The sequence below is a fragment of the Gallus gallus genome, chromosome 3 (genome assembly GCF_016699485.2).
Source record: "Gallus gallus isolate bGalGal1 chromosome 3, bGalGal1.mat.broiler.GRCg7b, whole genome shotgun sequence".
NCBI lineage: Eukaryota > Metazoa > Chordata > Aves > Galliformes > Phasianidae > Gallus > Gallus gallus.
Genome location: NC_052534.1, coordinates 76,053,436 through 76,076,668, shown reverse-complemented (window position 1 = coordinate 76,076,668; position 23,233 = coordinate 76,053,436). Strand labels below are relative to the sequence as shown.

At 45.5% G+C, this 23,233-nt stretch overlaps 2 protein-coding genes across 6 annotated transcripts in view; one reads left to right on the top strand and one right to left on the bottom strand.

Annotated features, from left to right (window-relative positions):
- The window catches only part of ORC3 (origin recognition complex subunit 3), a 36,939-nt gene extending 35,514 nt beyond the window's left edge, over positions 1 to 1,425 (top strand). For 4 of the 5 annotated variants that reach the window (XM_040697170.2, XM_040697172.2, NM_001389284.2 and 1 more), the window contains 2 exons: positions 15 to 94; positions 1,277 to 1,419. In XM_040697170.2, coding sequence (XP_040553104.1) covers positions 15 to 94; positions 1,277 to 1,382 — 186 coding nt within the window. In that variant the 3' untranslated portion in view covers positions 1,383 to 1,419. Of the gene's footprint in view, positions 1 to 14; positions 95 to 1,276 lie in introns of all 5 variants that reach the window. The other variant, NM_001031082.3, reaches the window with a different exon arrangement.
- A 4,674-nt stretch (positions 1,426 to 6,099) lies between these two features.
- AKIRIN2 (akirin 2) lies at positions 6,100 to 22,906 on the bottom strand. Its single transcript, NM_001193595.3, has 5 exons — positions 22,303 to 22,906; positions 11,495 to 11,638; positions 10,842 to 10,991; positions 7,090 to 7,161; positions 6,100 to 6,782 (listed from the first exon to the last, which is right to left on the bottom strand). The coding sequence occupies exons 1-5, from the start codon at positions 22,499 to 22,501 to the stop codon at positions 6,772 to 6,774; spliced, it is 576 nt and encodes a 191-aa protein (NP_001180524.1). The 5' UTR covers positions 22,502 to 22,906; the 3' UTR covers positions 6,100 to 6,771.
- Between the last annotated feature and the right edge of the window lie 327 nt (positions 22,907 to 23,233).

The window sequence follows — 23,233 nt, the reverse complement described above, 5'->3', positions numbered from 1 at the left end:
TTTTCCCTTTCTAGGCTTTCTCCACTGTGGTGACAGCAGCTGAGGGACCGACTGCAGACGCAGCTTCCTCAGACCAGGTGGATGATGTCATACAGTATCCTTTCTCATTTCTGCCTCAAATTCGGCATTCAACCGCTTACAGGATTAGTATAAGATTTTTGAAATGCAGCTTCCTGTGCACTGATCAACAACTTCAGGGAAAAAAATAAGACAACTAATTTAAGCAGTCTTAATGTAATGAAAATGTCACAGGAATGGATCGCCTGAGGTACCTGGGCTGGAGGCAGTGAGGTAAGAGCAGCTTTTGACCAAAGGAGTATTTTGGATCTGAAAGAGAAGCAACAGACCTTACAAGATGAAGCTACTCTATTGAGTTAAATCATCTGAATTGGCACATCTGCATGTATGGGGAGAGAGCGTTACCGAGGAAAAGATGGTAGGAGATCTGCGCCCTGGAGGGGAGGTGAAGAGATAGCAGGTTGTTATGAGGTAAATGGAAGCAGCAGCAAAGGAAATGCTTACACAGTATTATCTCTGCAGAAACTGTAAGTTCTGGTACCTCAAAGCTGAGAATTTTAGTTCACATGAAACATTCATTCTGCTTCTTAGTCCTGATTCTGAAGCAAAGCCTGCAGAACATCTGAAGAATGAGCATTAGAACCAAAACTGCTGGCTGCAAGTAGTGCTGCCACAGGGATGAACAGTTGTATAAAAGGAGATCTTACAGGGAGAACATACGTACAGTGTAGCTGTAATGCTATACCTGTCCTTCCTTCAGTATGAGGCCTTTTTTTTCACAAGCTCCACTGGTAGTGAACACAAAGCCAGGTTCTGTTCATCTCACGGTTATATAGCAGTGCCAGGAATGTTGCAGTAAGGATATAATAAATAGTGAGTAAAGAAAAGCAGATGCTCTTTTATGAAACCACACACACAGAAAAATCAATTACTTATCCTCCCATTTTCTTGTCAAGGGACATTCTTCTGAGGAACACAGAATTAATATCTTTGTAGGTTTCATGCTTTTCTTAGCAGCGTGAAAAGGAACTCTTGCTTTGTTACCACATTGTATTCAGGTGCCAAGAAGAAATACTGGTTGAATATTTGTGCTTCCATAGGCTGGCCGTGCTCTGTCCTCAATTCCAACACTTTGAGTGTGCAGTACAATGTTTTGTGTCATGTATGCATACCCTATCTTAGAAATCTTTCCCTCTCTAACAGAATGGTTTCTCTGTCAATTACTGCCATAAAGAGTTTCCTTTACAGACATGTCCAGTGCTCGTTTTATTCGAGCTGTTTCTGAACTGGAACTCCTAGGCTTCATAAAGCCCAGCAAGCAGAAAACTGATCACGTGGCACGGCTGACCTGGGGAGGCTGTTAATGTGCCACCACGACCTTAATAAAGCTGTTCTTTGTAACCTGGTGCAATGGCTGTGCTCCCACTAAACCAGTCTTTGTGTAACTGAGTCAGTGTTGGGGAAGGCTGAACGCTGCTGAGCTATGTTCTCAGTGCTCGGAGGAACTTCAGTAACACTTGTTTTTAAACGTCTGCCTCCATGCTGTAATGTACTGCTCATGTTCCAAATACTGCAGGGTTGCACTCGTTTTAGTCTTCTTTGATGTATGATAGTTAATGCTATACTGATATAATTCAGGCTACCCAGCCAAAATGAGAACACTGGATGTGTCAGCTGCAGCAGAGATGAAGCAGCATCATTAGCTTGCTCATGATCTGATAGTAATTGAATCATCATTATAAAATGCATTCCACATCCTTGAACTCCACATTTAAACTCAGTACAGTAAAAAAGACACCGAGCTCCCACCCTCAGCAGCTGCTCCATGTCCTTCAAACCAGAAGTAGGAGTCGTAGCACCTTGAAAATCTTCATCAGGAGGAAGAGAAAGGGACAGAAGTCTGAGCATACAGGTCTTTGTTCTCTGCGAAGAGAAGCAAGCTGTACATTGTTCCAGGGAAGCTGACCAACACTGGCTGATTTGCTGTCAGGAATTTGTGTCATCTGTTGGCTGAGAGCACTAAAGCACTGCTCTTCTGGTATATTCAGCCAGTAAGTGCCTTGGGGACAGATCCTGTGAGGGCACTTGGCCCTGCAGTGAGAAGGCCAGGACGCGGAGCTGGAGCCCTGGCTTTGCCCAGGTGACCCCTTTCTTCTTTGCCCTTCACAAGCTACGCTGCACATCTTACATGTCAAGCTTTAACTTTACTCACTCAAATTTGAGCAGCAAATGTGTTTATGCTGATGTCACTGTCCCATTTTCCAGTCATGGAAAAACCCTTCCAAACCAACACGGAAAAGCTGCTTTTCCCTCCAGAACAGGATGAATGTCTGCTATACGTGATAAACTGGTCCCCAGGCTGCAGCAGTTCAGCTGTATGGGAGGAGCCTTCAGCTCAGCCTTATCACCTAGCAAAGGGCTGCATTGTTAGAAAAACGTTTAGACTGTGCTAAGCTGAATGGTAATTACTCAGTTTATTGCAAAAGACTATTTCACGAAAGAACACCTTCCAGACTCACAGCTCAGTGCCTCTGCTTTCCTTTGGTTTGAGGCATATAAGTGTGGCACTGGGTGCAGACATTCAGCAGTCACTGGAACCCTGATGCTCCCCCACCCTGTTGGCTGCGTTGTACTCCAGCCTTCACACTCACAGCAGTTGGGAACGATAGCGCAGAGCTCTGAAGTTTGACAGGGTAAGTCCTATCACAAAAACCTAGAACTTTCTTAGCAAGCCATTTCCCAGAAGCAGATAGCAGTTACATTAAAGTATTCAGAGAGAGAACAGGAGCCGTGTATTTTCCAGTTTCTCTAACTGCAGAGACACAGGTAATGCTTCCTGCTGTATCAAGTTCTGAATGGCGTCAAGCGAATTAAGAGGCTGAGCAAGAAGAGTTATCAGCCTTTGTGATGCCCGATCCTGCAACATGGGGAACATCTCGACAAGAACTCAAAGCAAGAACTTCTAGGATCTCAGTGGAGCAACTGAAGTTTCCTCTCCCACCAGATCGACTCTGAGCCCATGCTGGGGGCACTGGCCGTGCTCTGTGGTCTTTGTACTCGTGAGATTTCCAAGTAGTAGAAAGGAAATTTCAGTAGTTGTGGAATGCTATGTAAGCATTCTGTGTTCTCAACCTGACCTATTTATCTTGCAAGTACACTTGATAAATGGAAGCGAGCAGCAAAACAGCCCAACATCTGACTGCTCAGCAGGACGTGCAGCCAAGCACACCTCACGCTGCCTGCAGCCTGCCACCTAATGTAGCCAAACACAAGATTGGGCCCCAAAAGCTCACTTTCAGTTTTAAAGAGCTAAAATATTTAGTAATAAAGGGACGCCATCTTCAACAGTACGATTTGCCTGCATAGAATGCATTTTTGTCTTCTCTCAACGTTTTTACTACCGTTTCTTGTAAATACTCAGAACTCAGCCTTGCATACCGTAGCTGAAATACACAGAGAAGCAGAACTGACCGTGAAGCATATACGTGATTTACAAACCCTACTTTCTGCAATTGCCTGCATAGCAATAACGTGTTCCGCAGATGCACCAGGAAACCTTCCTGTATGCAGTGCTCACAAAAATCAAGGACCGAACAGATGTTTACGCCGTGCCCCCAGATCTGAAACTGACCACATCCAGCCTCACCTGTGAGCTGAAACCGACTGCATTCGGTATCTGCAGCTTTCAGCAATACTGCCGAAACCTTAACTCTGAGGGCTCACTGCTAGAAGAATTTACTATTTTTCTCTGCTGTAACATTTGGAGGTTTTTGCTGTTTGTTGATAAGTTCTTTGCTGATGTCAAATGCAAGAAACTTGAGACTTTAAGGTAAACAGTGAAAGATCCTACTGCAGAAGGGTAAGACAGAGTAACAAGACACTGCTAAAGCCAAACATTCATCCTCACATTTTTCATCTGAGAATTACTTCTCTGCAAAGTCACAAGCACTGCTTCACAATGAGAGCACAAACTCTTAATACATGACCAGCTGTGGAATCACACATAAATCCTTCCCAGTGAGCAGCTCATGAGCAGAGCAAGCCTTCACAACACAGCTCTCAGCCACACTGTGCTAACAGTCCTGCTGTGTAAGACTACATAGCAGGTCTCGAGCACCAGCACAAGACTGCACGCATCTCCTTCCTTTTCAGCCTTGAAAAACGCTGAAGAATCTATATGGTTCACGCTTCCTTATCTAGACAAAAATCAACACGCAGAACATACATGCTGCTTTCTCACTTTACAGTAACCAAGATCTGCTTGGAAAGAGTTTAAGCACCGCTATCTTAAAAACAGGTTAACCAAGATCTTTAACACTGCAAAGCTGCAATTAATTGTCCTCCGTTTGCTTTTGGACTGCAGATGCATACAAGTAGGGAAGAAAAAAAAGTTCCTCTTACCCCTTTCTAACATATCTCTAAGCCTTCCAGAACACCTCTGCAAAGCCTCCAAAGCAGACGTGTCCTTTAAGCGCCACCCGACTCCATCCATCACAGAACTGCAGTAACAAAGCAGCCAACCATTTTCCCACCAAGGAGAGCATGCTACCTGTTGCAAGCCTGTCGTGTGACAGTCACCTCAGATATCAATCACTGAGCTTAGAGAAAGGAGCCCATCCAAGCAGTGGGTGAAAAAAAGACCTCAAAGAATGCAACCTTATTTTCCAAGCAGGCGCAGATACAGCATGCAGCAGCTGTGATGCACAGGCACCCGTGTGGCATTCATCTGCCAGCGGGCTGTTTACTATGCATGAGTGTGGGGCAGCACAGGAATACCCGGGTGCTAACATGACATCACTTCTTGTTTCTAATGGCTCTTAATATCCTGAAGGTTAAGATAAGCTGAGACGCAATCACAACAGCTGTTATTTTAATTCCACCACCAATTCTCAGGCACGTACTGTTTTCTATCAAGTCAGAACAAGGACCCTTACAACACAGGCAATAAAGGAGGTGTATGAAAATGCTGGAATTGCACAGCAGTCATCTGGGAGCCATGGCTTTCCTCACCTGGACAAGGTGAACACATGGAGACCTGAGGAGGAGCAAGAAGGAGGGGGCTAAGAACCCCAAGGCAGGAAACAGAAATGACAAGCCCCGATAGCTTTGTCATTACATTCAGCAAGGGAAGACTCAAAAACAAGAGAGTTCTTACCTCTACTGTTCTGAAATACAGTTAAAATATTCTTTTTAGAGGTCAGATAAAGTCAAATAGGCTTTGGGAAAGCATGCACGAAATACATGCTGTGGCTTTGTGCGCAGTTCTGCACCTATGTCACTACTAAAGGAAATAAATCATAAAGAGCCAGAACTCACGCGGCTTTTCTGGAACCCTATGACTGTGTCTGTCTACCAGCTGAAGTTGCAATTACAGTTCAACTAAAACTTTTCCCATTTAATTTGAAGTGGACACATACAGACTTCCACTTAAGCAGAGGCTGACAGTAAGTTAACACAGAGAACAGTTTAACCAAGGAATTACTTCAAAAAAGCTTCCGAGTCCCAGAAACAGATAATCAAGTAACGTGATGAGCGATACCTGTACCCATAGCACAGAGATCTGGAATCACCGCGTAGCAACAACACTTCAGTCATTTACAGTGACTCAAGAATTGCACATACAACAGCAGCCACCCCTGATACAGCAGTCTGGAAACAGCTGAGCGTATCTAAGAACAAACACCTGGACCAGCACACTGAGACTGCACACCTCCAGCTCTTCCAGCACCTGGGTAGTTGCAGCTTGTGGTGCAAGCAGCCGCTCTATCTCGTGAGCACATCTCCTTTGATGTGTCATTCAAAACTGAAGGAAGATGAGCACAGCTGTTGAGTCAGCGGCAGTCAGTTAAAGCAGTACTGTCAGTTGTATAACAAACATGCCTCCGTAACTACAGACCGCATCCAACCTAACACATTTCGCAGCCTCTGAAGAGTTACGTAACATTTTCCTCCACTTTTTTCCTTGTCTAAGAATTCTGACCCACCCGCTGCTGCTAGTAAATGAAGTTTTCATTTAAACACTCAGATTTAAGTTTATTCATACACGGCAAAAGTTCCACCTGCATATTAAAAACAAACAGATTAGAAGTAAATGTTTTATTCTTCCAACTAAATTCCAGTACTACAAGGGCAGTAAAACAATGATACACTGAAAAATTGCAGCAATAAACATTTGTTAAAGACTGAGAGAATAAATAAAAACTACAAAAATGAGAAATCATATAAACCCATTCTTAACCCCCAAAAAAGTCATGGAATACAGAAATGCCCTCCTTCACTATTTCACAGGCAGTACTGTGGGCTATTTGCTTAAAATTGTCCTGGGATTACATTCTAATTTAACTGTGATTACAGCTTTGTTGTAGTGCACAGTTATGAAAACCACACTAACTTCGGTCAGAAGTGTCATTCTACATTTTTATTTACACAACCAGTGAAGGGCAACTTCTAGAACATCAGCTTTAATCCTTTACTTTTTCAAACTTATTAACATAAGAAGCCAAATTGTAATGATACAGCAAATGAGGCCACTGGTATTATTACAGGTAGCAAAGGTCCACATCCAGGTGGTACTGACATCAGGGAGCACTCCAAAACCAGTTGCTGCATAAGAGTGGTTGCCACTGACAAAAGCTTGAAGTAACCTGTGTTGACAGGGGGAAAAAATATGGCATTGCTGCAAGTCATTACTGGGACAGCTTGCAACAATAAAACGGGGTGGATAGGGCAGCCCACGTATGCAGAAAATGTGATTCATGAAACGTCTGCGAAGAGAAAAAAAAGCAGGAATTAATAATGAAGTTAACAAAAGCCAGGTCTATGCAAACCCGCTACGGCAATGCCCAAACTTGTTTCAAAATTCAGCATGTAATGGGAGACAGCTCTGCGTTTTAAGCGAGAGCTGCATTTTATCGCACGTCTTCCTTTCAACCTTGGCTCCCCATACAGTCAATGTCAAGTATTTTTACCTCGGGGCCTAGCTGAAGCCTAGCGTCAAACAATGGCCATTTAAGCTACTGCAAGGTCAGTATCCTAATGCTGCTGCAGGAACCGGAAGAAATAGATACTCACAACTGGCAGGCTGTTCTCCATATCGTCGCATGATTTGATCATGCGTGAACTTCACAAACGCGTCGTATTGTTCTGCAAGCATGAAGCATTACAAGTGTGAGTCTATTAGGATTAACTCAGGTTGAAAAATATTTAAGGCTACTTTTCATACCATACAGATCTTAGCAATTAAACACACATCCACTAAGAGTAGTTTCAAGTGCCTTCACCCAGCTCATGGCTGCCATTCTTTTCCATTCCCAAAGAACAACGCTGCAGTACGTCCCCTTAATTAAAAGGATTTCCCATAGAAAAGCAGTAATACGCTCCCAGATAACTGCATTACACGTAAACAAAGATCTCAATATCAGTACCTGCTACATGTCAGAATGTTTTGAACTAACTGAATGTGCCCATTTCCCAGATGCCTATCAGGGGCAAAGCAGTGAAGCAAACATGGCATTATGGTCAGTGCTAGTATTGGAAGCGTAACTTCTCACTGCTCCTATCAATACCAGATGTAAGCAAATTGATTTAATGAAATGGAAACAAAGAAGTACGGGAAAAGGATTTGCTACAGAGTTAGAAATGCTTTCTGCCAGGAAATCAAAAGCAAAGACAAACTAAAAGCATGAGATGTGAAGTGGCTAACACTTGACTAATTCCAGTCACAGAAGCAGCCACAACGGGGGAGATGCAGCTGACTCTGAACCTCATGAGAAGAGTCACTGAGTGATCTGAAATGGAATTTAGATATCAAATGTATTTATCTAGCTTTGAACTAAGCATTATTTCCCAGAAATACTATCATTTCTATGCACACATCCATACATTCGCAATATTTTGTTCAGTATTAATAGTGCACTCATCAGCAGGATATCACCTTTCAGAACTAGGAAATTGAACAAGGAGAGTAATATCTACCAGATGCCGCTCCTCTCCATTCCCCTTCCTCCCTTGTGGAAAAATACATGTGCAGCAATGTGGGGTGTTCTGAGAAAAGGGCAAGGTCAAAGAAGGCAATCTTCAACCAAAAATGCAGTTAGATTTGTAGTAGTTCCTAGTCCCACAGGTTTGCCCCATTAAAGTCCCCATCCTCTTGCAGGGAGGAGCTTCACCTTTGAAGTAAACAGTGTATCAGTAATCAGCAAGCAGTGCAGCAGCAGCCCAAAGACCGGACCTGGCCCAGCCATCTAAGGACATTCATCCTTGAGCGAGCAGGCCCAGCACCGTGGCGGCCAGTTCCCCTCTGCCCACAAGCAGAACCTCTGTTTCACTGCAGTTCTGATTGATGGCTTTTCAGCAGCCACGTGAGGATCTTAGCCAAACAACAAAATAACACAAAGAGCAGATTGAAGGATTCGTTGCCCAGAAACCATTTCCAAAAACAACAGCAACTAGAACTTTTCCTGAAAGAACGTATTAAAGGCCAGAAATAAACCTACAAGCTTTCTTCTTTAAAGGTTTAAGTCAACATACACAGCCACTTTGTAGCACCGTCTCTGTTATAAATCTGGTTTTGGTCATTTTAAGAATCCACACTTACTGAAAAAACCCTTCTTGTGGCATTCAGCCTAAGAAAGTTAAGGAATGCAAAGGTAGAAGTCATCTATAGTGAACTGATGAAAACTGAAATGAACACCTGCAAAGATACTTGCACCACCGGAATCCCCGATGACAGGTTTTAGCTATTTCAAGTCAAAAGATGGCTAAATGCCACGAATACAAGCACTGTTACTATGAATACATAACTTGAACTGCAGTAATAGAGCTATTTTTCACGAGCAGGTTCTAGAACTGCTTTCAAGCTGAAGTTTCACTTAGCCCTTTGCAGTCTTCCCTCTGGTTTTCAAATCTGCAAAGGATTTTGCAAACCCAAGTTTATGCTAACACAGAGGTTTCAAATAACAGAGACGGGAGAGGAAATCGGGGCATTACAGCGACCTCAGTTTTCCATTCATCACTCCATCACTCACTCTACATGAAAGGCCATTCTGCTCACAAAGAACATGGCAGAGGAAAACAAAAAAGGCAGTTATCTGGCTAACTACCTCCAAGAAAAGCATGATTCAGGAAAGGAATGAAGAAAATATCCAAGATCCAAACATTCCATTCAGTCACTTGAAAGAAGCCAGTCAATTAATATTTGTTACACAATTTCCAGTTACATTTCCATTAATTTCACTAGTCTGTAAGAATGAGTTATCACCTCACTGTACAAAGTTAAGAAAAGGATATAATCACTCTGCCAGCAGAAAGATGCAAGTGGTCTTCTGTGGAAGGAATTATGCTCAATTCTTCTAACAGTCTATTTCTAAACTCCTGCGTAATACTAAGAATTCACTACTGGCACAATATATGGGATGCAATAACTAGTTCTTTTGGAGATAACCCTAAGAGGAAATAAACCTAATCTCATTTCACTGTACGCTGCCCTCAGGCCCTAAGAGAAGGCACTGTTCCCCTTCTCAGAGGCTCCCTTTCAAACTGACACAAGAGCACACAGTGCCAGAGGTTCCTACTGTATAGAACTGCAAGTTGGACTCAAAGACTGTCTGAGGCAAATCAATGAGCGTATCTGGTCTTCAGTTGGTCATCACTGCTAACTAAAATGCATTTAAGAATCTAAGAAAGGACTCCATTCCTAACGTACACAAATTAGAAGAAAAAAAGACACTGGTTTCGATTAATCAGTCTGAATCAGGTTAAGAAAGAAAAGTCTAGAAATGAAACATTAAGTCCAAAGAAAACTAAGTATGTAGGGCTAGTTATATATTAAAAAAACAGACTTCAGGGCGGCAGACCAGAAAGCACAGAAGGTGAACACAGGCTCAGGTGCAGACACAACACTGTCATGTGCAACCCAGCAGTCTGACACAAGCCTGGTGACCTTCTGCATGGGCAATGCCCACAGGACTGGCTCCTGAATCCAGAGACTTGCAAACTTTAATTTGATGTGTTTTCAGTTGGGACACAATTGCAACAGGTATTCAAAAGCAAGCTCACTGCCAAAGAGCGTCCTAAAATGCTCGTTGTAATCATACTAAGCATTAGACACCATATCATACTGTGAAAGCATCCACCTCTGAACGCACGAAAATTAGGTCCTCAGAGCTTAGCAAAGCACTTAGAAGTAGAGGACACTGACAACTGAAGAAAAGTCCTTTTTACAACGCTGGCATTAACACGATCCTTATCAAAAGGTAAGCTGACATGAGGCGCCAAAAATACCAGCTGATTGGTAGGAAACGCAAGAATTCAACAGAGAGGAACAGAAACGCAGCTAAATTACTGACACTGAAGCAGCTACCCAACACCACTGCCAGCAGAGTAATGTAAGTACTGGGAAGAGAAAGGGAAGTCTTAGGTACTGTGTCTTCTTGCCAAATTCCAGAAAAAGGAAGTCAGTTTCCAAGCAGGAAAAAAAAAATCCTTCACAAAGAGCTCTTAAAGAAGTAAAATAGAAAGTCTTTCTGGCAAAAAAATGAAGAGGAAATGATCAATTCCAACACGGCAGCAAGAGAAAGTTCTATGTGAAATAAAACCTCTGTTTCCATTGATTAGTAATACCCAAGAGTCACAGTTTCTACCCAAGACAGCACAGAACAGAAAATCCTATCAAAGAGTCTACAGTTTTATCTGCCCTGTCTGCAATCTCATTCCTTAATCAGAATAGCTCAGAAAAAAAAAAAAACCACAGCGTAATACAAAAATGAGAAGAAAAAAAAGCTTTTGAATTCATGCTAGCACATTATTCTGAACTCTTAATATACCTGCAAGTTTTGTGGTCAAAATTTCTTCATACTCTTCACGGATTTTCTCTTCACGTTCTTTCAGCAAACGTTCACAGATCATTCCAACTTGTCTGAGAGTAAACAGAGGCTGTTCTTTTTTCAATGGTGATGATGCTGCAGATGAAGTACCTAAAACAAAAATATTGGGACATAAGCCACGTCCTGCTTGCAAGGAGTTCAGAACCAGTATTATAATTCATTTTCCTCACACCTTCTACATTAAAGGAATTTTACAAACTATTTGGAGAAGAGCCCCTGTGCCACTTGAATACTTCAAATTAAAGTGAATCTTAACTGTAAAAGGAGGACATCCGTGAAAAAAACAGGAGCATTACACAGTGTAGCACAAATGGCAGCTGCCATTTACAAACTCAAGCTTCTATTTTATATTAAAACTACAATGCATTTTTGCAAAGACAGCTGCACTGCAACAGCCTATTACAAGACCAGGGGCAGGGAAAGAAGAAAACCTGGTAAGCTTCCAGATTAATGCTATTATTGCTCCTCCCCCACCCCCACCAAAAGAAACTGTAACTGATGAGGAAGTGCAATAATACAGGAGGCAACAAAGGACAATTATTTCCTCAGAATCTGAGAACACATCCCAAAATTACACAGAATGCTGTGGCTACCTGGCAAAGCTGGTCCAGTAAGAAGAAACGCATGTGGCTGTGCATCAGTAGAACAACAAGGATCTGTCTGCTGGAAGCTATTTTCTAAGTGTCTCCTCTTCTGCATGCGTTTGTACTCCTGTTTTATGTTGTACAGAATTTGTTCTAGAAGAAAAACAGTAAAAGAATTAAACCTAAAATAATTACGTTTCAGCATTCCACTTAATTTTATTTCCGCTAGAACATCCAACGTAGACGACCAAGAGATGCTAACAACTAAACTCAATAAGTCTCCAAAAACGGTGACATTTTACCCAGGACACAAAGCAAATAATGAAACTAACTGAGAAGAATAAGTCCAGAGCATTTTCACATGAAAACACACGAGCAAAATACATTACTTGTTAAGGTCAAGCACCACGAACTGCTAACAAAAACAAACAGCCTCATTTTGAAACGTAGGAACCAACAACTGGATGATATACACAGATAAAAATTAAGTTATAGAACTTCCTTCCACTGGTATTTACCATCTTCCTTTCAAGAGTTTCATTTGCAATCACCTTTCTCCTCCACACACCCAGAAGTTATCATTCATACAGAAAACTCCAGAACCAAAAGTCTCTAAGACGTATCGTACCGTTCGTCTTGATGCACTCATTGACAGACAGGCAGCAAAGTAGAGGAGGAAACAATTCTGACCAAATATTCATATAGCAGCTACTGCTTAAACCCTCCAAGAAGTGGAAACCAACAGACAAAAACAAATGCCTTCCACAACACTTCACAGCCTCAGATCTACCCAAATAAGCCCCGTGGATGGATCAATAGCCTCATTTAAGAGAGTATGGCAATAGGTAAGTCAGCATTTGACCTGCACTGGGTAATACAGCAGGTGCTTCTAATAATCGCATCTCTGTTGAGATGAGAAATTCCAAGGAAAAGAGCAAGCCCTGCAACAAAATTATCAACCCTGTGGTGCTTCCTCTCTGAAATTCCACGCGACCAAAAGCACTCAGGAACATCAGAGCCCCAAAATGGACATCCCTTGGTAAAATTGCCTTTCCCCCTACTCCTCCAGGAGACCTTCAAACAAAGACAACTCCAAAGACTCCCTTTCTATGACAATTCTTTTAAATGCTCAAACCTATTTATAAAACAAACAAAACCTCATTTCCCTAAACAGCCTGCTTCCCTGAAACTAAGCTTCTAGACTTATGGCAGAGATGGCCTTCCAAGGCTCACATACACACACATCGCTGTGATTGTGTCGGGGTTGCAAAGAGCTCCAGCTCAGTTCCTTCCTGTTTCTGTTCAACGCAACACCATGAAACCTTCTCCACCAGTTTTCAGTGTTTGTGAACCAAATGTTCTTGAGGTACTACATTTGAACATTTCCTAGTAAGCAGCCACATGAAGCAAGTCAATTTCAGCAAAAAGCTGTTTCAGTAAGTGGCTGAAGCCTGTGCCAGATCGAGCAGAAGCAAACATTTGTCAATTGCCAGTGCAGGGGTTCAGTGGTGGTGGCTGCTCTTTAACAGCACAAGTCAATCTAGGGGCTTCCTATTCGTGGGCAAGGAAATCACTTCCAGCCAACGGAAGTATCAGCGCCTTCTCCAAGGAGCTCATTTGGATGCTACTCCTGGACGAAGAGCACCCTGCAATTTATACCTTTTCAATCCTACGCCCACAGCGCTTGTACAGTTCTGTCCCTTATGGTAACTTGGCTCAAAGAAGCAGCAACTGCAGAAAATATAAGAAGCACAATAGGGAAATGAAGGAAATTGAGGAAGGTGAGAGAGCCGTATTCAAGGATGGCTGGAGGATTCCTATTGTTGCAGGAGAAACTATAAGCTATACTCCACTGAGGTACAGAAACACACAAATCAAGTTAAACAAAGACTCAGGCTTCCAGAATGAAGTAGAATCCCAGGTAGAACTTGTCACATAGGTGCGGCACCAGACACTGGGAGCTGGGATTGCATCATGGTGGCAAAACAATCCTCTTCCTCAGAACCGAGTGCTGTTCTGGCTGCAGGGACACTGCTCGCTCTGAGTGGGAACCCAGTTAGCTGATAAAATCACACCTGTCCTAAAGCTCCGGGAAACACCATTTATGCTCCAAGAAAGCTGACTGCAACAATACACACTGTATTTATGTTAACTGGTGAACATAACCATGCATGGATCCTCCACTGCAACTATGTGGTCTTGGCCACGTTTTGCTTTACAAGTTCTGTATGAACTGCAAAAATATCAGCCAAATTTGCGGTATAACAACGTTGCTAAGTCTTCTCTATAGCAATCTTTAATATTACCTATAGATAGAAATATTTTCAAACCAGATTAACCTCAAAAAAATGTTAAGAAAAAATGTGAAACAACTGATCAACAGTTTTAAACCAACAGCCATCAGCCAGGTTTCTTCCAGCCCTGACTACGTCTGCAAATTACACAGCAAATACTGGAGAGAATATATAAAACCCAACCAGAACAGAAGGAGCACAAGGCAAGATAAAAGGGAAAAAAATAAGCATGTACTGACTCTGGGAACAAACAGTACAAGTGGAACAGAAAGTAAAGTTCCGTGCACCCAGGAATACACAAATCTATCCAAATGATATGAATTGCAGACATAAAGATTCCAATATCACAGTAACTTAATTTACTTCTAATTTGCTATCTTCTAGCATTGCTCTGACAATCACAAGTTGTACGAAAAATGCTATGGACAGATCTACTGCAACATCACCTCCCTGTGAAAGCTCCTTTGACAGCGTGCACAGCAACACTACCTTCAGGGAAAGCTCTGCAACTAAACAAATACAGTAGGGAGCAGACACGACAGCAGTACACTGTCTACATTGCAAACAGCCACCAGGTAAGAAAAAAAAAGACAGGAAAAAAAGCCTGGAACCTTTAGTCCTGCCAGAAGACTTGGGCACGCAGTTAGCTTGTGCTGGCTAACAGAATGCCTACATTCGGACTGATCCAGGAGATGTGAAGCAGCACTGGTGAGCACACAGAACTGGCCCACAGGTGAGTGCTCACACCGTGCTGCCAGCAGCATGCAAACTGGCTGTGACAGTGGCAATGATTCACCTCCTAATGCCCTCCATTTGTAAAATGAAGATTAGTAAGGGGAACCCGCTCGTTTAACGCAGCACCAAACTGCTCAACGACTTTGCACATGAATAACTGGACTTGGAATATTAATTTGGACTTGGAATAAAATCCAAGACTGAGTAGGTCTATTTCAGTTGACGTACAGTGCCATAAAATCTACCACTTTAAGCAAAACGACTTCCCTTTATGATTGGTCTTAAATGCAAGTCTGAACGATAATTTGATGCCACTGAACCAACTCTGGATTAACACTGATCTGGATGTGATTTGAACTACACCTCTTTGTAAAAACGTTTCACTTGACTATTAAGGGATGCACTTACTGTATTCTTTTCAGGAAAGCACAGAACAGCTGGAGTGCATCCAAATTCACTGAAGGAATACAGGCAACGCACATTTATTCACATTCCTTATTTTTACTAATGCTTCTGCTTCCAGAAAGCCTTCTTGCCTTTTCAAGTTGGTTCTTAATTTCCTTCGCTTCCAATTAAGTCTAGCTATTCTCTCTGCAGTTGACGACTGAATTAAAACAGGCATTTATCTGGTGTCAAACACAGGACGTTCCTTTTGTGTTCCTTAAGTAAGGAGGCCCAAACTGCCTTTTTCAACAATGACGGTTATTTCATTTAATGAATTACTTCATACATTAAAATCTAGAATCTGGAGGTGTACTCATTAAAGAAAACCCAAATTAACTGAGCCTCTCTAAGACCATAAAGCTGAAGTGAGAACATGAATCACATACATCAGAATTCGTTAGCTATTTTAAATAGGACTCACTGCCACCTTTACTGGTGCCAAAGTTCAAGCCAGACACTGTACTTCAGGCAGCAATCTTACCTATGATGCTAAAAGGTGTGTGTTCCAAACAATCAAACATCACATTCTGCAGCCTACCCTCCGTTCCATTTTAACTTCACCTCCCCCTTGGCTGTAGATACATCAGAAGGCATGCAGCTGGCCAGCAGGAAACACCAGGCTGAGATGCTGAATGTGAGAACTGGGCCTGCTCCATCTGGGGCAGTAGCAAGAAAAACCCACACCGCATTGCCACCACGCTGCAATGCATGAGGACTTCTCAGGTGACATTGCCAATTCAGAATGACTATGGGTGCTGGACACAGACTACACGCCACGTGTCCCCTTCTCCACCCTTATTTAAAAGGGCCAGGTTCCAGGCAGGCATAAAGAATAAAAAAGGGGGCTGCTGGCAGCACGAGGGGGAGTCAGCTGGATAGACCTGAACGCAATGACATGCAGAGATGGTTTTTCATCTAGAGTGTTGTACATTAAGATCATGATGTTAAATATATTTGTTTAACACTGCGTTCAGGCCAGGACAGCATACACCCCAGTCCTCATTCCGACTCTGAGATGATGAGGGAAGAAGAACTACACACTTCATGTTCCATTCACAACCAACAAAGAGAGTGAAACGTGAAGGGGCAAATCAGAATTCAGGCTTGGCATCTGACATATATGTCACACTAATGCATTACAAAGCCAAATATTTACTTCCAAGGGGTGATACCTACTTCCTTCAACTCACGATAAGAGACAAGAAATTATTCTTTTTCATCATTCTGTCATCTAATTACTCCATCCTGACCTGTAATTGCCTAGAAATTACGTACAAGGGCAACAGTCGTTCCATCTGAAAAGGTAACAAGGCAAGCAATTATTTTCTTCATTTTAATAACCTCTTATCGACCATGAAGATGCCGACTGTTTCCCCTGAAGGATTTTTCTTTTTGGCTTGATTTTCAAACCAGCAATTTCACATCTCAGTTCCCGACTTCTCCCATTTAGCTGAAGGAAACTTTGGCAAAACAAGTAGGAAGGTGACTCAATAGGCTGAAATCAGAGTAGCACTTTTCCTGGCCTGAAATGGAAGCTCCAGCTCAGGTTTCAGTTTGCAATGTCACCATTCAACATATGCATTCAAACCTCAGCCACGCCTGAGATTTTGTCTAAGTGAATCAATGGAGTGCTCTCCTGATGCCAGCAGCACACATCTCCATGGCTCGCAGCCCCTTTTGAGGCCAATCTGCTCCACTGTCCCAGTTCAGGCTTTCCACCCTTACTCAACATTTGGTTGATGTTACCACAGTCCAAATCTGGATCTCTCCGGCAAACTACAGACATACAAATCAATGTTAGGATGCTAGAGTCTCCTGCGGATGGGACAGCACTGCAGAAAAGCAACGAATTAACAATTATTCCCCGTTTGTTTTTTTTTTATCTACATAAACAGGGACTGTGCAGACACAAGGCAAATTAAAACGGTCCAGATATTCCTCTTCTTGCTTTGGTCACAGACATCAATCACTCCAGTTAAGTTTCTTAATTAGGCATGCTGCGTTAGACTTCAGTAACAGAATGTATACTTTTGGAAACCACGCTCATCTCAGAGACAGAAAGCAGGGAGGGTACGGCGCTGACACTTGGCAGCAGTGCCCGCAGCTCCAGAAGCGGCTCGTCACGGATCCCGCAGCCCAGAAGCGGCTACCTCAGGAGATCCAATTACTTGACGCCTCAGCCTGATGAAGTTCTGCTTCTCCCGCGACATGCCCGATGCTCACACATGCATTAGCTCATTCTGTGAATGTGTTATTTCAGGAAATCCCAGCGCTCCCCCATCAAGGGGTTGAGTAATGAAAAATAAATCAAGCAGTGCAAAATGTATTAGATACAGCAATTAGATCTTTCTCTTCGCACACAAAAAAACGTCACAGTGCATCTATCAGATCTGCCGCTGAAACAAAAAAATTGCTTCGATATTTTACGACATCTAAGACCAAAGGCATTTAACATTTATAGTCACCACAGGAATCTATGCAGAAACTTCTCATACCGAATAAATTATCGCATCCAGATGCCGTCATTATGTGCTTTTTCTATCTTTTTTCTATTTTTTTAAGGGGTGGGAATGTTTTGTTTTTAAAATCCTAATGATTTCTGCCATACTGGAGCACAATAAGAAGCCTGGCGTCGCGCCAAAGTAATTTAGCAATGAATACACACGCCAATAAAAGTTAACAAAACAGAAACGAGGCAGAAGGAGATGCGGCGGTACCAACGCATTCCAAACCCACTGCATTTGTGCACTGGAAATGCAGAGCTGGCCTTGGCTGCAGCCCGAGCAGAGCTTGCGGAGAGACGCGGCTCTCCGTTTGCTCAAGAGGACAACCCAAAGGTCACAGGAGGACAGCCTATGGGGAAGGCTTGCAGCTCTTCCTACTCAGAAAGGTCAAAGTCATTTTCTTGCATAACTTTCAACATTTTTGGTAATTAGACCCTATCTTTCAGATTACTCTGTGAAAGAAAAGGGCATATATGAAGGAAATTAAACTTTTTCTATTTATTCATCTCTCAGACGACAGCGTCTCACAACCAACTCCGTTTGCCATCTCTGACACAGCCACTCGCCATCAGACTGCCACTGAAGCAGCAAATACCAATTGCGCATACCCATTACTAAAGAGCACATCAATTCAATAGTTTCCATACGCCATCTGATTTCTGACATTATCCCTGCTTGGATCCCAACCAGTGACCCGAGGTGAAGCTGTTCTCCATAACCCCACCCACTCTGATTTCTGGTTTGCAACACCAGTGCGTTACTGGGGAACGTCTGAGTGCAACAATGCTCCCGATGGAGAGAAGAACTGCACCGTTTGCTCGGGGATTTTTAAGGGATTTCACTATTTTTAAATACAACATTCTTTTGGATTCTGCTAAGTTCTAACTGCAGCTTACCCTCTGATTCTGAAATAGCAGCGTGGAAGAAAGCTACCCATCCGGGTTTGTTTTCTCAGTTACTATGCCACAGCCAAGGACCCTGCCAACACCACCCCCCTCCGCCCCCCACCAGTTGGTTTTTTGGACTGCACCTCCCGCTGGGACCTCAGCCTCAAGCACTCAGACATGTGGGCTTTCTAGCACTGACATGCCCTTGAATTCAGCAAACAACTTGAGCGCAATACATTCCACATTCTCTTGCCCAAAACGTGACCTTTCATCAAGGTAAAACTGTGAGTAATGGTTCTACAGCAGAGAATGCAAAATTCATCCAGCAGAGAATACAAGAAATACTGCCACTTCTTCCTTCCAGACTCAAAAATGTAGGTAACAGCTTAAAAACAAGACAGCACCTTGAGGACCGCCGAGGGAACGCACACAGCACACGAGCCAGCCATGCAGCTCTCCAGCCCCTTCTAACGCAGTCCACCCCCCGGGTCATAACTCAGCCATAAGCACAGCGTGTGCCTGGCGACTTGCAGATGTTTCTAACTACCTTCCCATCTCTGCCATCCCAGCCATCATCAGTTGTAGGGCCCTAACCAACAGAGCTGTTCAGGACACACAGAACAGCCTCACCGCAAGCAAGAACTGACAACCAAGTAGAACTCTATGGTACCATCCTAACAGTAGGAAACTTCTCAGAGCCAGAGCCATCTTACATCAGGAAGCTGTGTCCTACGTGAGCGTGCTTTTAAGCAGATAATTCTAGATGCAAACAGTGGTATCCAGAATTACCAAACGCACTCACAGAGTATGCTCAAGTAATTGGAAGGTCAACTCCACAGAAAATATAGACGGTGAAGCCACAATTACAGTTTGGCTGCCAAATTCATTGAGAAACTGGAAGTGACCTAACAGCTGTTCAAATAACCACAGAATATTAAAGCACTCTTGCGAGATATAAGTTTCATCTTGAATAAGCCTCGCCTCTCAAACAGTCGCGTCGTTTATTTGTCTACGACCACTCTGTAGAGACAGCTGTTTTCTCATCAGACTGCCACGCTGTGTTCTTCGCTCTCTGCACCTCCCTCCAGCAGTTCAGATTCCCCTTCCAGATAATTCGCGTTTGAAATGATTAACCATGTGCTAAGTTCTGGTGCTGATATATTCCCTGCTGGGTGAAGTTGTTTAACCAGGTAGAGAAAAAACCCTTTTGCGTTAAGTTAAAATGAAGTCTCGGCATTGGGTTTCATATCAAGGTAATTTCATTAAATCAAATGCAGATACTTCCCAAGCGTCGGAAATGTGAGCGTTACAGGAAGAGCCTGAGAAAGCCCTAACTGGAGTGAACTCTGGCTATTGTTATGAATTTCTCAATGCAGGAAAAGAATAAAAAGAACCAAACGGTGACTCAGCTGGGAAGACTTGTAAAATCTGACTGGAATTCTCCTCAGAGAGAGGGCAAGATTTATCCGACCCAGATATACACAACGGCACCAGGAATGGTCACCTCAATTAATTTTACGGTCAATGGAAAGCAGCGAATACTTTTGGAGCACCCTTCGCCTCATCCCCAGGCAGAGCTGTAGAATAAGCCATCCATTTCTTCCACACGACTATCGAGAATCCCACAAATTATTAGGTCAGATGTGCATTTACAAAATTAGATGGGGCAAATCCCACAGAATGTTTCAAATGGCCCCTTTAAAAGCTCTGTTTTGTCCACTGGGTATATTTCATTTCATTTCAGCATGCCATGATACCCCTAAATTCAACCGAAAGGAAAAAGTAAGCAAGCTCCTTCACACTGACATTTGCACTCTCTCTGTGTAATTTCTTTTGCTTGGAACAGAAAACAGAGGGAGCTTTTACACAACGGCCATGTAAATGTGCACAGCTTGCAGACACACTGAGCCTTGCTCAGGAGCACTCAGTGCAATTACAGACATTTTGAAACGCTTTTCCTTTTATTGTACCACAGCTCACACAAAATATCCCCACCAGTACAGAACCTCCTTCCCACATGGATTACAGCCCCCACCTCTGGTTGTATCAGGAGATGAGGCTTGGATCTGCTCAACTTCAGTGACATCTCTGTTCTTAAGGGCCACAGTCTCTAACAGTATGACAGGAATTCAGGTATAACCTCAAATACTGTCATAGGAATCATCTCTGCAGAAAATTTTATTGATTCATCTCCTTCCAGCAATACACACGCACTGTCCAGATGACATTTCTATTAAATATTCACAATCTCAGCTCTCCAAATCCCAGAGAAACAACCCAAAATTAATCACTGCAATGAAGCCACACATCTTCTAGAACGAATCAAATCAATTCCGGTTCTGAAGACCTATCTCAGCGTGTATATAAAGCCTTACTGTACCGGGGAGTGCACAGCGCTCATCGCAGACCGCTGACTCATTCGAGATCTTTTCCTAGAGGTTCAAAAAAATAGCAAGGCATCCATGCCAAGTGTGAGTACTTTGTATGCCCTCCATACACTTCCCTCCCTCAGAGCTTTTCCTTTTGGTTTTTTTTTTTAATATCTGAATAAAATCTGTAAAAAAAAAAAAAAGAAGTGTCGTACTGCATACTGTAGTTTCATGAAGTGGGAATATTGAAAAAAGGAATTCCCCCCACGTGGATGGCAACCTGAAAACACAGTGGTCGTCTGCTTGGTCAACACCAGCAGTTTTCTGAGGCAAACTTCTGCGAGGAAGGCAGCAGTGCAAAGAGCTGAGCTGCGACAATTACGGAGGGCTCCTTTCTGCACACAAAGGACACAGATCAATACCTCATCGCTGCCACCACTACCGGCTGCAGGCACAAAGTGAGTGCATTACTGGAAGCTGCCCACCGGAGTAACCATAGGAAGGGATAATCAGTCATAAAATCATAGAACCCTTAGAGTTGGAAGGGACCTCTGAGGGCCATCTATAGCCCAATTCCCCTGCGATCCCGCAGGCCCAGCCAACACTCGTTCCCTTTCTTCTCTTCGTGCCCAACGGCACCACGAGCTCAGCCCATTTCTCCCCTGCACCGTGACACAGGCAGACCCGCGGTCGCCGGCTGAACCACCTCTCCTCGCACGTGAAGAACACGGGCACCCTTCTCGCCCAACGTCTCCGAGGCGAGACTGCTCGCTCTCGTTTTATCTGCCCTAGAGGCAGCTCACGCTCGCACACAACCGCTTTCATCGCCCGCTTTTTTCCGCCCGAAACTTGAAGGATGCCGCAGAATGGGTCACGTTCGGGGCGGCGACGCGCATTAAAGGCCTGCACACGGGATCGCCCCTTTGTTTTATCCGCTCGGGCCTTTCCCGGCGGCGTTTTGCGGGTGATTGATGACGGGCCGCGCTCCCCGCCCCCCTCCCCTCCTCCCCCCCGGCCGCCCCCCCACAACGTCTGGGCGAGGGGCGGCGGCCCCCCGGGACCGACGCTCCCACCCCCGAGGACAGGGGGGCTCCGAACGGGCCCCCGCCCCGCCGGGCATTTCCGCAACTGGGCTCGGCCCTGCGGCTCACCCGGCACCCGGGGGGGGGGAGGGGGGATGGGAAGGAAAAAAAAAAACAAAAAAGGAAAAATAGAGGAAAAAAAAACCAACGAACCCCCTCCATGCCCGCCGCCCGACCTCACCGCCCCGCGCTCCCCCGGCGCCCCCTCCCCTCGCTCGGTCCCTCTCCGCAGCCCCCCCGCCCCGACCCCTCTCTCCCAGGGCCGGCCGCCCGCAGCGGCGCTACCCGCCCCCCTTCCTCCCCGTCCCTCCTCCCCCTCTCCTGCCGCAAACGGCCATTTCCATTGTGTCTCCGCCGCGATGCTGCCAAGCCGAGCGGGGCCGGCCCCGGCCCCCTCCGCCGCCGCCGCCAACCGCCGAGCCGACGTAAAGCGGCCGGGGGGGACCGCGGGACCCCCTCCCCCCCACGCCCCGCCCGCAGCCCCCCGGGTTTCCCCCCTCACCTGTGGTGAGCCGGGAGGACACCTCTCCGAAGGGCGAGGGCTCCATGCGCAGGTATTTCTGCGGGGAGGCGAAGGAGGAGGAGGAGGCGGCGGCCGAGGCCGGGGCTGACAATGGCGCACATCGCCTCCGCTTCGGGGACGCCGGGCTGAGCAGCGGGTCGAAATCCAGAGTCCTTTTCAAAGTGGCGCCGCACGCCATGGCGCCGGGCGGCGGCCGGGCCGGGGAGCGGGGCTCGGAGAGAGGGGACGGGCAGACGGAGGCGAGCGGCCCTGCCCGGAGGCGCCTTCCTCGCTGTCTGGGGCGGGAGGGAGGGGAGCGAGGGAGGCAGGGGAAGGAGGGGGCCGCTGCGTCAGGGCCTCCGTCGCCTCCCTATCGGCCTCTCTCAGGGGAGCGGCCCCGGCTCCCAGCGGCTCGGCCGGCCGGATCCCCTCTCGCCGCCCGTCCTGCCGTACCCCGCGCTCCGGCGGGGCCGATTCCACCCGCGGAGGGTCGCGGGGCGGGCGCTGGGCCGAGGGGCGCGGATCTGGGCCCGGTTACCCGGCCCGCGGCCGCCGATGACGAGCGATGGCGGCTGGGCCCGAGCGGCGGCGGCGGCGGCGCTCCCCTCTGTGACTCCCACACCAGCAATATGGCGTCAATAACAACGCCGCGGATTCAAAAACCAGCCCCCCGCACTGCGCCTGTGCACCTGAGGCGGCGGCGGCCGCGGAGGCTCAGGGGAATTGTGGTTTCCCCGCCCCCTTCGCGCTGGTCGGCGGCGGGCCGCCCACAGGGGGCGGCGGGACTACAAATCCCGGCGTGCCTCGCGCCGCCCGGCCCGGCTTCCGGGTTCTGATTTAAATCCCCCCTCGGCGGCGGTGGGGTGTGTTGGAGGGCGGTTGCGGGTGGCAGCGAGATGGTGGCGCCTGCGGGGTTCGGGGCCTCTGGGGG

What these genes read in the sequence shown, in the direction of transcription:
- AKIRIN2 (NM_001193595.3), bottom strand. Translation starts at nt 22,501, where the DNA reads ATGGCGTGCGGCGCCACTTTGAAAAGGACTCTGGATTTCGACCCGCTG. An exon ending in TACTGGACCAGCTTTGCCAG is followed by an intron (nt 10,992 to 11,494) that starts GTAGCCACAGCA and finishes TTTTTGTTTTAG; the next exon opens with GTACTTCATCTGCAGCATCA. An exon ending in TTTGACCACAAAACTTGCAG is followed by an intron (nt 7,162 to 10,841) that starts GTATATTAAGAG and finishes TCATGCTTGCAG; the next exon opens with AACAATACGACGCGTTTGTG.